Raw genomic sequence first — 16,210 nt, 5'->3', positions numbered from 1 at the left:
ATCTTAGTCCTGTATTGACGCTTTGTCTGTTTGATGGTTCGCTGGAAGGCATAGCGGGATTTATTATAAGCTTCCAGGTTAGAGTCCCGCTCCTTGAAAATGGCAGCTCTAGCTTCTAGCTCGGTGCAGATGTTGCCTGTAATCCATGGCTTCTGGTTGGGTAAATACGTATGGTCACTGTGGGGACGACGTCATTGATGCACTTATTGATGAAGCTGATGACTGAGGTGGTATATATACTCCTCAATGCCATTGGATGAATACTGGAACATATTCCAGTCTGTGCTAGCAAAACAGTTATGTAGCGTAGCATAGATTAGATGCAGCTGCGCAACATAGCTCTTAAAGGGGCAATGTCTTAACAGGGCAAGAGGCTTCTAAACAGCTTCTACCCCCAATCCATAAGACTCCTGAACATTTAATCAAATGGCTACCAAGACTATTTGCATTGCCCCCACCCCTCTTCTACGATCCTGCTACTCTCTGTTGTTATCTATACATAGTCACTTTAATGACGCTACCTACATGTACATATTACATCAATTAACTTGACACCGGTGCCCCAGCACATTGACTCTGTATCGGTACCCCTGTATATTGCCTTGATATTGTTATGTTACTGCTGCTCTTTAATTATTTGTTACTTTTATCTCTTACATTTTTAAGGTATTTTCTTAAAACTGCATTGTTGGTTAAGGGCTTGTAAGTAAGCATTTCACTGTAAGGTCTACTACACCTGTTGTATTCGGTGCATGTGACAAATAACATTTTATTTTATTTACAGCATGGCCAATGGATTCAAACTTTTAATGCCCATGCAGTTGCGAGTCAATGTTTACAGTTTTTCCACATTTTATTATTGTTACAGCCTTATTCTAAAATGGATTAAATTGTTATTTCCCCTCATCAATCTACACACCATACCCCATAATGACAAAGCAAAAACAGGTTTGTTGAAATGTTTGCAAATTTATAAAAACAAATAAACTGAAATATAACATTTACATAAGACTTCAGACCCTTTTCTCAGTACTTTGTTGAAGCCTCTTTGGCAGCAATTACAGCCTCAAGTCTTCTTGGCTATAACGCTACAAGCTTGGCACAACTGTATTTGGGGAGTTTCTCCCATTCTTCTCTGCAGATCCACTCAAGCTCTGTCAGGTTGGATCAGGAGCATCGCTGCACAACTATTTTCAGGTCTCTCCAGAGATGTTTGATCGAGTTCAAGTCCAGGCTCTGGTTGGGCCACTCATGGGCATTCAGAGACTTGTTCCGAAACCACTCCTGCATTGTCTTGGCTGTGTGCTTAGGGACGTTGTCCTGTTGGAAGGTGAACCTTTGCCCCAGTCTGAGGTCCTGAGCACTCTGGAGCAGGTTTTCATCAAGGATCTCTCTGTATTTTGCGCCGTTCATCTTTCACTTGATCCTGACTAGTCTCCCAGTCCCTGTCGCTGAAAAACATCCCCACAACATGATGCTGCCACCACCATGCTTCACCGTAGGAATGGTGCCAGGTTTCCTCCAGACGTAACACTTGGCATTCTGGCCAAATAGTTAAATCTTGGTTTCATCAGACCAGATAATCTTGTTTCTCATGGTCTGAGAGTCCTTTAGGTGCCTTTTGGCAAACTCCAAGCGGGCTGTCATGTGCCTTTTACTGAGAAGTGTCTTCTGTCTAGCCACTCTACCATGAAGAACTGATTGGTGGAATTCTGCAGAGATGGTTGTCCTTATGGAAGGTTCCTCCATCTCCACAGAGGAACGCTGGAGCTCTGTCAGAGTGACCATTGGGTTCTTGGTCACCTCCCTGACCAAGGCCCTTCTTCACCGATTGCTCAGTTTGGCCAGGCAGCCAGCTCTAGCAAGAGTCTTGGTCGTTTCAATCTTCTTCCATTTAAGAATGATGGAGGCCACTGTGTTCTTGGGGACCTCGACACAATCCTGTCATGGAGCTCTACGGACAATTCCTTTGACATCATGGCTTGGTTTTTGCTCTGACATGCGCTGTCAACTGTGGGACCCTATATAGACAGGTATGTGCCTTTCCAAATCATGTCCAATCAATTGAACTTACCACAATTGGATCAAGTTGTAGAAACATCTCAACGATGATCAATGGAATCAGGATATATCTGAGCTCAATTTCGAGTCTCATAGCATGTGATCTGAATACTTATGTAAATAAGGTATTTCTGTTTTTTATTTTTAATACATTTGCAAAAATTCTAAAAACCTGTTTCTGCTTTGTCATCATGGGGTATTCTGTGTAGATTGATGAGGATTTGTATTTATTTAATCAATTTTAGAATAAGGCTGCAACGTAACAAAATGTGGAAAAAGTCAAGTGGTCTGAATACTTTCCGAATCAACTGTATCCTTTTGAGCTTGGAAGAGGCCATTTCAGACCGATGCTTTAAATCCTTAAACCCAGACTTGGACCACACACCCTCTCCACCGAATAGCAGGCAGGCGAAGCAAAATAGTGATTGCTTTGCAACGCTTGCAGTTAGCCACTGATTACTTCCAAACCAATCATTGTTGAATATGCAATTTTCGACTTGTTGTGTAATGTTTATGTCCAATGGCCGATGAGCACCGATACCTTTTATCTATAATTTATTTTCATATGACAAGGCTTGAAAAGGATTTGCCAGTAGATTGTTGACGTGGTTCATGACGATGACTGCTTGTCTAGCTTGCTAGCTAAGATTTTGAAAGTTACATGATCAGTCCAATCAAAGCTACGGTAGATATAATGTGATTTGACGTCATTTTATCTGTGGCCAATGACGTTGAGCCTTCTTGGATGGACACTTCTAATGTAAATCTATGGCAGTACCCAAGGGGACTTGAACTGTCTAGCTCTCACTGTAGATTCTGCAGTGATCTAGTGTCCCCATGAGTGACAGAACACTGAACCAATCACGGCACAACTAAAGACGATTACCAACGCCTACGCTCTGTATATTCCACTGGCTGCCCCTCTAACCACAGAAAGCACCAAGCTAGGCTGAAACACCTGCATTTTGGAGCTGCCTTACTCAAGAAAGAGACTATGTTTGTATGCGCCATTATTAAGTCATTTTTTTTATATTGTTTGCAAACTGGTATGTGACATGAACGAATAACAAAATAACACGCAAAACAAGCAACAACAAAAATATACAGTACCAGTCAAATGCTTGGACACCTACTCATTCAAGGATTTTTCTTTATTTTACTATTTTCCTCATTGTATAATAATAGTGAAGACATCAAAATGATAAAATATCACATATGGAATCATGTAGTAACCAAAAAAAGTGTTAAACAAACCAAAATATATTTTATATTTTACATTCTTCAAAGTAGCCACCCTTTGCCTTGATGACAACTTTGCACACTCTTGGCATGAATTATTTTCCAACAGTTTTTAAGGAGTTCCCACATATGCTGAGCACTTGTTGGCTGCTTTTCCTTCACTGTGCGATCCAACTCATCCCAAACCATCTCAATTGGGTTGAGGTTCGGGTGATTGTGGAGGCCAGGTCATCTGATGCAGCACTCCATCACTCTCCTTAGTCAAATAGCCCTTACACGGAGGTGTATTGGTTCATTGTCCTGTTGAAAAACAAATGATAGTCCCACTAAGGCGGATCGCTGCAGAATGCTGTGGTAGCCATGCTGGTTAAGTGTGCCTTGAACTCTAAATAAATCACTGACAGTGTCACAGCAAAGCACCCCACACCATCATACCTCCTCCTCCGTGCTTAACGGTGGGAGATCATCCGTTCACCTACTCTGCGTCTCACGAAGACACGACAGTTGGAACCAAAAATGTCAAATTTGGACTCATCATACCAAAGGACAGATTTCTACCGTTCTAATGTTCATTGCTCATGTTTCTTGGCCCAAGCAAGTCTCTTCTTATTATTGGTGTCCTTTAGTAGTGGTTTCTTTGCAGCAATTAACCATGAAGGCCTGATTCATGCAGTGTCCTCTGAATAGTTGATGTTGAGTTGTGTCTGCTACTTGAACTCTGTGAAGCACTTATTTGGGCTTCAAATTCTGAGGCTGGTAACGCTAATGAACTTATCCTCTGCAGCAGAGGTAACTATGGTTCTTCCTTTCCTGTTGCAGCCCTTGTGAGAGCCAGTATCATCATAGCGCTTGATGATTTTTGCGACTGCACTTGAAGAAACGTTCAAATGTCTTTATTTTCCGTATTGACTGACCTTCATGTTCAGTAAAGTAATGATGGACTGTCATTTCTGAATTGCAGAGCGCCAAATTCAAACTAAATTACTAAAAATATTTAATATTAATGAAATCACAAGTGCAATATAGCAAAACACAGCTTAGCTTGTTGTTAATCCACCTTGCATGTCAGATAAAAAAAAAAGCTTTTTAGCGAAAGCAAACCAAGCGTTTAATGTAAGGACATCTCTCTCAGCAGACAAAACATTACAAACAGCTAGCAGCAAAGTAGATTGGTCACGAAAGTCAGAAAAGCACCTTTGATGATCTTCGGATGTTTGCACTCACGAGACTCCCAGTTACACAATGTTCCTTTTGTTCCATACTTATTTTCCACCATAATTTGCAAATAAATTCATAAAAAATCCTACAATGTGATTTTCTGGATTTTTTTTCTCATTTTGTCTGTCATAGTTGAAGTGTACCTATGATGAAAATTACACGCCTCTCTCATCTTTTTCAGTGGGAGAACTTGCACAATTGGTGGCTGACTAAATAATTTTTTGCCCCACTGTATGTATTTTTTTAGCTAAACATGTGGGGCTCAAATGACGGGTCGCCACTGCTCAAATTACACAACACAAAAAATATAAACCCAACATGTAAAGTGTTGGTCCCATGTTTCATGAGCTGAAATAAAATACACCGACATTTTCCAAAAGCTTATTTCTCTCAAATTCTGTGCACATATTTGCAGTGGTGTAAAAAGTACCCCAATTGTTATACTTGAGTAAAAGTAAAGATACCATATTAAAAATTACTCCAGTAAAAGTATAAGTCAGCCAGTAAAATACTGCTTGAGTAAAAGTCTAAAAGTATTTGGTTTTAACTATACTTAAGTATCAAAAGTATATGTAATTGCTAAAAATATACTTAAGTAGCAATTCCTTATATATGAAATTGTTTGGCACCATTTTTTGTTGTTTTTTTATTTACGGATAGCCAGGGGCACACTCCAACACTCAGACATAATTTACAAACAAAGCTTTATGTTTAGTGAGTCCGCCAGATCAGAGCCAGTAAGGATGACCAGGGATGTTCTTTTGATAAGTGTGTGAATTTGACCATTTTCCTGTCCTGCTATGCATTAAAAATATTCCATTCACTCTAAACATGCTAAATTCTCAGAGTATATCGTTGGTAACCTTTGAACCATATATGGTAGAGACATGGGGTTTGGACTGTTGTTTTTCTGTCGGAATGTTCTATTGTATAAACCTTGAATTAATTAATCATTTTATGGGTGAATACCCTACATTCTTTCATAGCAAAAACAGAACCAATAAACCCCTTCGTCTTAAAGAACATTTTTTATGCTGTTTTATTCATGACCAATTCTATATATATATATATTTTTAAATCTCTCTTAGTTTATGAAAAGCAGCAAACAAGTTAGTCACTGTAGCTGGCCATAGGGGAGTAGCCCTAATGTGGCCAGTTTCTACATATCGAGCAATAACTGGCCATATACCGGATTATCAATAGCCTACATTATCATTATCATCAACATACTGTACCTGTCCAAAACCTGGTGTAGCCTAATTGAAATGTTGTGATCACCACTTGTCCCAGCTAAACATTTTCTTCCTGTAAAATCATATGGACGGTAAGATTTTTTTTGTGTAAAATAGCTCTACATAATACTGTACTGCACAGCTGTTGGTTTCTTCCAATAATCACATTCAAGTTCAGCGTGACCACCACCGATGCAGCGCTCGTGAATCGTAGCCTTCACTGCTGTTAAACGGTAGGTCATGCACTTTAGTGTCATCAGTGGCTGCTAAGGTATAATACAGCATGTTCTCGTTTTGCAGAAAATAATGTATTTTGTCAACGTGTGAGATTAGATTTTTTAAATAATTTGCATAAACATGATATCAGATTACATATGTCAAGCCTTAAAAGTGACAACAACCAGGTTCACCTGTTTAGAGTATGTAATGAATGGAACAGTGGCTATTTCAGTCTCTAGTTGTATTTTGGTCCCAGTTGCCCTGTTTAAAAGATAAGTACATTAAGAGATTTCCATTGGGACCAATGACCAGCCTCTGCATTACTCACCGGAAGTTGCTTGGCTGCATTTTGTCCCACAAGGTGCCAGTCTCCATGTTGATTAACTAGTAACTGATCTACAGTGGGGAGAACAAGTATTTGATACACTGCCGATTTTGCAGGTTTTCCTATTTACAAAGCATGTAGAGGTCTGTAATTTGTATCATTCAACTGTGAGAGACTGAATCTAAAACAAAACTCCAGAGAATCACATTGTATGATTTTTAAGTAATTAATTTGCATTTTATTGCATGACATAAGCATTTGATACACCAGAAAAGCAGAACTTAATATTTGGTACAGAAACCTTTGTTTGCAATTACAGAGATCATACGTTTCCTGTAGTTCTTGACCAGGTTTGCACACACTGCAGCAGGGATTTTGGCCCACTCCTCCATACAGACCTTCTCCAGATCCTTCAGGTTTCGGGGCTGTTGCTGGGCAATACGGACTTTCAGCTCCCTCCAAAGATGTTCTATTGGGTTCAGGTCTGGAGACTGGCTAGGCCACTCCAGGACCTTGAGATGCTTCTTATGGAGCCACTCCTTAGTTGCCCTGGCTGTGTGTTTCGGGTCGTTCTCATGCTGGAAGACCCAGCCACGACCCATCTTCAATGCTCTTACTGAGGGAAGGAGGTTGTTGGCCAAGATCTTGCGATACATGGCCCCATCCATCCTCCCTCAATACAGTGCAGTCGTCCTGTCCCCTTTGCAGAAAAGCATCCCCAAAGAATGATGTTTCCACCTCCATGCTTCACGGTTGGGATGGTGTTCTTGGGGTTGTACTCATCCTTCTTCCTCCTCCAAACACGGCGAGTGGAGTTAAGACCAAAAAGCTCTATTTTTGTCTCATCAGACCACATGACCTTCTCCCATTCCTCCTCTGGATCATTCAGATGGTCATTGGCAAACTTCAGACGGGCCTGGACATGCGCTGGCTTGAGCAGGGGGACCTTGCATGCGCTGCAGGATTTTAATCCATGACGACGTAGTGTGTTGCTAATGGTTTTATTTGAGACTGTGGTCCCAGGTCTCTTCAGGTCATTGACCAGGTCCTGCCGTGTAGTTCTGGGCTGATCCCTCACCTTCCTCATGATCATTGATGCCCCACGAGGTGAGATCTTGCATGGAGCCCCAGACCGAGGGTGATTGACCGTCATCTTGAACTTCTTAAATTTTCTAATAATTGCGCCAACAGTTGTTGCCTTCTCACCAAGCTGCTTGCCTATTGTCCTGTAGCCCATCCCAGCCTTGTGCAGGTCTACAATTTAATCCCTGATGTCCTTACACAGCTCTCTGGTCTTGGCCATTGTGGAGAGGTTGGAGTCTGTTTGATTGAGTGTGTGGACAGGTGTCTTTTATACAGGTAACAAGTCCAAACAGGTGCAGTTAATACAGGTAATGAGTGGAGAACAGGAGGGCTTCTTAATGAAAAACTAACAGGTCTGTGAGATTTGGAGTTCTTACTGGTTGGTAGGTGATCAAATACTTATGTCATGCAATAAAATGCAAATTAATTACTTACAAATCATACAATGTAATTTTCTGGATTTTTGTTTTAGATTCCGTCTCTCACAGTTGAAGTGTACCTATGATAAAAATTACAGACCTCTACATGCTTTGTAAGTAGGAAAACCTGCAAAATTGGCAGTGTATCAAATACTTGTTCTCCCCACTGTATATTTTCTATTTTAAAATAGTACACTTCACACAAAAGAGCACTGGAAATCAGATTTCTTAGTTATTATGAAGTATTACTGCGTGATAAATCAAATGAACTAATTTCTGCTGTATAATAGTTGTTGATTGACATGTTTCACTTATGCAAATACACATTCATTGCAATTGTCAACCTTATCTCCATTTTATACAGGATTTTGTAGTAGTATGAGAGTATACAATACAAATTAATAAAGATAAACTCCATAGCTCTGTCCCAGATTACTTTATTAGCATTTTCATTTTCTTTTTTATTCTCTATTTCTGTCAGAAACACACATTCTCATATAATCGCATAGCACATTTCCCTTCTATTTTGAGGTGAGTGGAATGTGAGCAGAGTATGTGGTGCTGCTACTGTGGCCTTTGATTGTTCTGTATGTGTCGATAATAAATCCCATTGGTGGTCCCTCTCTGGCAGAATATTTTACATTGAGAGTTCCATGACACTATACAAAGACCCTCTCCTTTTTAAATTGTACTGATTGTTGTCCACTGTCTCTCAAAGCTAAATCAAATCATGTCCTTCGACTGGAGAGAGTACCATGTCAGAGATGTTTTGTTTTTGTGGAGGGATCACAAAAAAAACTTTTGCTTTGTTTTTGCCACTTTCCATTTACCCATTTTATTGAATGATAAGTTCAGCTACAAAAAAAAGTATATCATTTAACTGTAAATCAAGGCCTCAAGTGGTGTATCGATAAAAAGGTTAAATTTGCCTATCGTGGAAAAATAGGACTATCGTGTCTGGGTATGCTCATGTATGGCTGTCTTTGTTTTGTATTTTATCTTCAATGAGGAATGATCGGTTATTGAAACTAGCACCACGATCACATCCTGTGACTAAGTTTGCTATCTAAATGAGATTTCGTCAACTTTTAACATTGCACAAATATATACTACAGTCCCTCTGCGCTACAGAAAAATGTGATCTTAAAGGGTGAAAGGTGAACAGCAATTATGGAGTATGTAGCTCTTAACTATTTTTTTTTGTTCTTTTGTGTTGTATTGCTACATTTGAATCTGGAACAGGTGATTGGTACCTAACTATTCTAGTCATCGTGGTCATCCCTGCCATGATCCCCGTCATTAGTATCATGTTTGCCATCCCTCTCACTCCTCTCCTTCTCCTTCTTTGATTCCTTCACCACCTGGAGGAAGAGAAGAAGAGAAAAAAAACTCAAATTCCACCACTTCCTGCAAATGCTTTCTCGTGAAACTACACTGTATAATGAATATCAAGGTGGACATAGAAAGTATGGAACACATTTTCTTGATACCAGGAAATATTTGGAATGTTTACCTCTCCATCACGAGTCTCCACTGTCTTAATCACCACAGGCTTCCTGCTAGGGATGTCTGGGGTATGGTCATAGCCTATGAGGGGATAAGCCAGTTTTAGATACTGTGCATGATCATTTATATACATCTAATAGATTATGGATATGTTAAATATAAAGATAATACTGGCAAGTATATGGGTATTTGCATGGAGAGGGAAATACATTGAGAGATAAAGACTAGTATTATTGGTAATATGATGGAACTCACCCCTATCACCACTACGGCCATACTGGGAGGGATGCATGGGAACAGTAATCCTAAAGAGAAATGAAGCAATAGGTTAGCTCAGGAATGTGTTCATAATCAGATGCGAGTAAGGATGTCCTAACCCTTATCCTCCTGACCTGCTCTCCTCTCCCTCCAGCAGCTTGCGGTAAGTGGCGATTTCTATGTCCAGGGCCATCTTGACGTTGAGCAGGTCCTGGTACTCCCTCAGGTGTCGGGCCATCTCGTCCTTCAGGTGGTGGATCTCGTCCTCGTGGCGGACCACGTTGTCCTGGTAGTTATTGGCCTCCACGCCAAACTGGTCCTCCATCTCACGCATCTGCCTCAGCAGAGCCTCGTTCTGAAAAATACACACGTACATACAGTGAGGGCAGGAGGAAATGGGGGATTTTATTAATAGAGTATCTTGCATCTTTAGGATGCCCAGCCCACATGGGCTTATAAAACACTGTATTCCATCACTGCGGGAAGATTGGGGGAGATTATTGGGGGAGGAAATTATAAGGGATTTTGCTCACTCGCATCATCCTCTACTTACATGCCTGACGCACTTGGGTGATTCATGGCTGGCAGTCATTTTGGGTTAAGCCTGAGATCATTGTACTGTTGTTTCTCACTCAGCCAGTGTAAATTGGGGTTGATTACAGACAAATAGGCAAGTTCTGTGAGGCCTCACCGTGCTCTTCAGTGCATCAATCTCACAGCTGAGGGACTGCATCTGCCTCCTGTGCTCGTTTTGCTCTTGCTTGGCCTGCCTCATAGCATCAGTGTTACGCTTGGCAGAGTCTGTCAGGTCAGCAAACTGCAGGAGCATAGAACAAACACACAAATAAAGAACAGTTGTGTCTCTCTCTGTGTGTGTGTGTGTGTGTGTGTGTGTGTGTGTGTGTGTGTGTGTGTGTGTGATTAGGTCGTTCAAATTTGTGTGTGTGTGTGTGATTAGGTCGTTCAAATTTGTGTGTGTGTCTATTGTTCCCCCCTCACCTTGGACTTGTACCACTCCTCAGACTCATACATGTTCTTGGAGGCGATGTTCTCGTACTGGGCCCTGATGTCCTTGAGGGCAGCGGTCAGGTCAGGCCTGGCAGTCTGGTCCACCTCCATCTTCATTTGCTGGGTCTGGAAACTCACCTGCACCTCCTGGATCTCCTGAGAAGACAAGAGCAAGTGAGAGGTCAATTGGAAAAAAAGGCCTCTAAATAGCAGGTTGAATCCAAAAAGGTATGATTATGCATGGATCATCATGAAGACCATGATTTGTGGTCGACCATTTCAGCAGCTGCATCTACCTCATCATGTAGCTTCTTGAGGAACTCAATCTCATCCATCAGAGACTCAATCTTCCTCTCCAGCTCCAGGCGAGACAGAGTGGCATCATCCACATCCTGGTTCCAGATCAAACTGTTATTAGTAAGTATTTCATCAACCCCCAAACAGGTTAAACAAATATTTTTGGCTTGATCAGATAACTCTAACAGTGAGTGGGATGCAGTATTATATCAACAATGCAAAGCCATCAATATTGGGTTTTGTCATACGTATCTTAGTTTGTATTCATTAGCGCACACTGTTAAAACTGTAAATTTAAAAAAAATGAAAACAAACATTTCTTATTAGAGTAGTTCAGATTAGTCCCTCGCCGTTTCGATCTGTTTGTTTCCATTTGGTTCCTACAGATGTAGGATCTTAATTTGACCACCCTGTTGCAGGGCAACTTGCCTGCAATGCAGGACATTTAAAACTTGTAGTGTATTTGAGATTTAAAAGGCTTCTGAAGTTTGCAATTTCCACTTTGAAATTTTAGACTTGAAAAATGCATGGACCCCTACAAAAATGTCCATTAATTAGAATTCACATAATAATTCATATTTCCTGTTTCCGCAGGATTATTGTTCTGCTGTAGCAAGCTGGCTCAAATTAAGATCCTACATCTGTAGTGAAAACCCATGATTTCACGGTTCTAAGAGTTGTAATGTAATCATAATAATCAGCTCTATCTCAGCCAAACAGAAGATGTCACTGTTATGCAGGGCTATGAGGAAAGGGAAGCTTTGGGTTGGGCTCTGACATCACAACCGGCGTGCCAAATGTGATTATCCAGGCTGAGAATTTCAATCAGACTTTTACCGTCAACTATTGACTCGCTGCCCAATATATTGATTTGGTGTACATTGTGATGGTTTGAGTCTAGGGTGTGTTAACCTTGCGGAAGACAAGCAGGTTGCTCTCAGCCTCAGATCTCTTCTGATTCTCCTCATCCAGTCTGTAAGAAGAAAATACATACAAGGAGAAAATATTTATTACAATCATGCATAGGCCTATGGAAATTCCTGTTGTAGATTCATATGATCTATTTATGGAACCTCAGACCTCCATCTTAGAATACATCAATTAATGGAAATTCCCTATGTAACTCTTTATGGCACTTTAGAACTAATTTGATATTGTTCACAATACTTGGGTTATAGTCTAGGTTTCGTCCAGCTCTGGACAAAGGAAGCTGAAGCCTTGGGACAGGATGGAACACAGTGCTAATTGCATAAGGGCTATCTGAGGGTTTGTCCTAAATCGTAAGCCATTCCCTACATAGGGCTCTGGTCAAAAGGTGTGCACTTTATAGGGAATAGGGTGCCATTTGGGTTGCAAATCTAGTATGTCTGGCTGGGTGTCAAAGGTCTCCTCCTCAGAAAGAAGCATCAGCTGGCAAAAAGCCTCTGGATCAATTTGGTAATTCACTGTCCTGTAAAAGGATTTGGGAGCGTATCCAATGGGGTCAGCAGCTGCTACATCAAACAAATTTGGCTAATTACCACTTCTTGGAGGTCATCTGGACACACCCTGTCTTAAGCCTGACAGCTCTGGGCATTCTGCCACCAAAGTCTATACTACGTAAGCCTAATAGTATACTGACTGGTCTGACTAAGCCTTCCCTTCCCTAAATGTCAAATATACTTAACGTTTTATAAGCAGATTTAAAGCGTAAAAATATAACGCCTGGTTGAATAGATATTCGAATAGGTTAAAACAGTTTGATAAATCTTTTGGTTTTGTATTAGTCATCATAGGACAGGGTCAAAGAACACGGAGTGTCTCTTCCGCTGTTGTGATGAGTCATCAAAAATGATATCATAAGTCCAATGATATCATTCAGTTCACACCATATCCACTCTGTATCTAACATGGACTCACAGCAGGCTCGCTGGGGATTGGCTGTCCCTGTGGTCAGTCACTTGATTGCTTGACGTGTGCGTGTGTGTGGGGGAGGGTTACTGCATGTGTGGGGCTTGCTGCCTCACCTCATCTTTAATTCATGCCATGTCACAGGGGTCCTTTTTTCCTAATGGGGTCCCAGGCACCGTCCCATCATCACAGGGGGACACTGAACATCCCCTAATGGAGCCACTCTCATTGAGTCACATTGATTTTTCCAGATGCTATTTTTCTCCCCACCTACACCTCCCCCTCTTCCTCCTCTACTGCCTCTTCCCTCTCTCATTCCACCTCCCTCTTCTGTCATCTCTCTACCCCTCTCTGGGGCAGGGAAGGGACATGGGGAGTGTTTGTACGTTTACATGTAGTTAGTGGGTGTCTACAGAAATTGTAACTCAAATGGGGAAAAATACTGTTTCCCATAACTGGTTGTCTGGCTCTTCTCAAGTTTGAGTTTGAAAGCAAAATATTGTGGTTCGGTTTGAAAGGGCTGATGGAACTGCAGTGTAATTTAAAATTAAATGTGTTATTGTCTATATTTACATTCCATGGATGCAGGAAGTTTCATCTTCCGTTTAATGGCATTTGTTTGATTTAATAAAACATATTTGATGAAATAATCTGCCTCAACAGTTGCTGAGATGTCCATTGAAAGTTTGTAAATACTGTATAAATGGTCAAGTGGAAATGTTCTAATACTGTAGTAGTGCCTTGTTTTCCTTGGTGTCCCATTCATTGCTTGGTTATGATATGCTGAAGCATTTCATCTTTTTTTATGTTGGATCCTTCCTGCCCAATGTCATGACATTTAGCGTGTTTGCACACACACACACACACACACACACACACACACACACACACACACACACACACACACACACACACACACACACACACACACACTGCAGTAAAGCACAGAGTGCGGTAGTATGCTGCGGTGCTTTTGTGTTCATCCTTCCAAAGTGCCACACCCCAGCCAGCCCACCACTGCTGGTATGGAGTTTTTGGTTGGAGCCCAAAGACCCCTGGTCCTGTATCAGTGTTTAAAATACAGCCTATAAATATTGTGGTGTAAGGGTCTGTTTAAAGATTAGTGGGGGTGATGGGAGGGTGGTGGTGGTGTGAAAGTCACAGACTGTACACAGACACACACCCTGTCCCCTCACTGCCCAGAACGTATCTATCAACATCAGAGTATAAAAAACTGCTAGTCTGCCAACTTCCTGAAATACACTCTCAATCGTTACACCCCCCCTTTTCAAACACCACTACCTCCCAAAATCTCTCTACATCCCTCATGAACTTCCCAAACAACCCCCCCCCCCCTACTTCTTGCTCCCAAAATCTTTCTACAGTACGTCACCCATGCACCCATGCACTACCCAAGCATCCTACAACCCTCCCTTACCTTAACCCTCACTCTCCAAACATCCTTCACACCCGACCCCTCCCTCCCACTCTCTCATCCATGTCACCCACCTCTGTTTGATAAGGTTCATGTCTTCTGCCAGGTTGTCCCTCTCCACCTGGTACTGGTCCCTCTCCTTTCCCACGTGGTCCAGCTGGCGCCTCAGCTCCCTCAGCTCCTCCTGGAAGAGCTCGGTGGCCCGGTTGGGCTGTCCCTCCTGCTGCTGACCCTTGAACTGGCTCAGCTCCTGCTGCAACCCGCTGTTCTGCTGCTCCAGGTAGTGCACCTTGTCGATGAAGCTGGCGAAGCGGTCGTTGAGGTCCTGCAGCTCCACCTTCTCGTTGCTGCGGGTGGCCAGGAACTCGGCGTTGACCGCGTCGGCCAGCTGGAAGTCCACCTTTTCGTAGGTGAGACGGGGCGGCTGGGTGCTGGAGCGCTGGCGCTGCTGGTGGTGGTAGTTGGAGGAGCGAGTGGGCACCACGGGTGATATAGAGCGCATGTAGTGCCCGCTGGACATTGGCATGCGGGAGTATGAAGGCGAATAGGAGGACATCGAGATGGGGTTGGGGCCCCCGAATGTGCGACGGTAGGAGGTGGAGGCGCGTCCTGAAGGGTGGTTCATTGAAGGGTGGCTCATGGTTGATATTTGGTGGCCTGTAATTTTGCTAACTATTTTTTATTTCAAACTATCTATCTCTCCTTACTGTCTCTGTCTGGTGGAGCCGAAGGTGCCTGGGAGCAGGGAGTGAAGCAACAGGATGTCTGACTGAGGAGTGCTGTGGCTTTTATATACACGAGCTGGACATCCCATCTGCCTCACCCCCATCCCCCGCTGCCTCCCTGCAAACACCCCCTCCTCAGCCACACCCTACTTCCCTCCCTCCTAGTCTCCAGAGCCCCTGCCTCCTTCCTCTATCCATCACTCCTCAACATACATGAGTCTTAGGCCACTCCCTGGCCCACAGTAGCAGGCCCTCTTCCCCCTTTGTTTTCTCTCTCTCTCTCTTCCATCTGCCCCTCCCTTTTGTCCATAGCAGGAGGCCAAACTGTTTCCCACGTTAATGCCTTCATCTCTAAAGATGTCCCCATCGCCAAGCCCACCTCCCCCTCCTCACCTTGACAGCTGATATATCCTTTGTAGGATGCTGTGTCTGCTCCCTGCTTTTTTTTCTTCAAATCATCTCCTCCTGTTGCTTTGTCCCACTCCTTGTCACTCTATCGTCTGCCTTCTCTTTCACTGTTAATATCCTTCATTTATCTGTAATGGTACAGTAGATGTACATAAGTGACATCATCAGCATCAATTATGTAAGACATTGGAAAGTTGTTCAACAAAGTACTTTGTGCAAATAAATCCAGAAACAGACATTTGTTTTATTAATCAGGATTTTGTATCACAATGCTCATTTGGTTAAGATTGCAGAGCTGAATTCATTTCCTCTTTCTCTCTCTTTCCTTCATTTCCACGGTAATGGAATACTTTATTGATATTCTGGCAGGCAAGGGCTATGACTGTGCAATTTCATCCTGCATGACCGACTGGTTTAGAGTGATCTCTGTTTGAATCCTGCTCAGCAGATTTCAGAACAACACTTTGTTGTTCTTATATTTAAGATCCGGTCATGTCCTCTGAGCTCAGACACAATGACAATGTAAATGTAGTATTTTCATCTTTTTGTGGGTATTGTAGTGAGGTGCGTGCTGGCGGCAGAGAAGTCAGGCGCAGGAGAGCGGAAACTGATTTACAACGGTTTCGTTTAATATCCATAAACCACCGCCAACAGAACAATACAATAAATGGGTCAAACAAAACCCGGTAAATACCAGCATACCGTTGCATAAGCACTACAAGAAAACAATTACCGACAAGGACATGCGGGGGAACAGAGAGTTAAAAACACAACATGTAATTGATGGAATAGGAACCAGGTGTGACAAGGCAAAACCAATGGAAAATGAAAAGTGGATCAGCGATGACTAGAAGGTCGGTGAATTCGACCGCCGAACGTCGCCCGAA

The 16,210-nt window shown here is 42.4% G+C and overlaps 1 protein-coding gene across 1 annotated transcript; it reads right to left on the bottom strand.

The window, feature by feature from the left end:
• Positions 1-8,216: 8,216 nt before the first annotated feature.
• Positions 8,217-14,830, bottom strand: LOC110494199 (plasticin). The gene is made up of 9 exons (XM_021569035.2): positions 14,265-14,830; positions 11,778-11,838; positions 10,865-10,960; positions 10,560-10,724; positions 10,252-10,377; positions 9,695-9,915; positions 9,558-9,607; positions 9,310-9,383; positions 8,217-9,157 (listed from the first exon to the last, which is right to left on the bottom strand). Exons 1-9 carry the CDS (start codon positions 14,828-14,830, stop codon positions 9,059-9,061), a joined length of 1,458 nt encoding a protein of 485 aa, XP_021424710.1. The 3' UTR covers positions 8,217-9,058.
• Between the last annotated feature and the right edge of the window lie 1,380 nt (positions 14,831-16,210).

Source organism: Oncorhynchus mykiss, chromosome 17 (assembly GCF_013265735.2).
Source record: "Oncorhynchus mykiss isolate Arlee chromosome 17, USDA_OmykA_1.1, whole genome shotgun sequence".
Taxonomy (NCBI): domain Eukaryota; kingdom Metazoa; phylum Chordata; class Actinopteri; order Salmoniformes; family Salmonidae; genus Oncorhynchus; species Oncorhynchus mykiss.
This window is presented reverse-complemented; position numbering and strand designations above follow the sequence as displayed.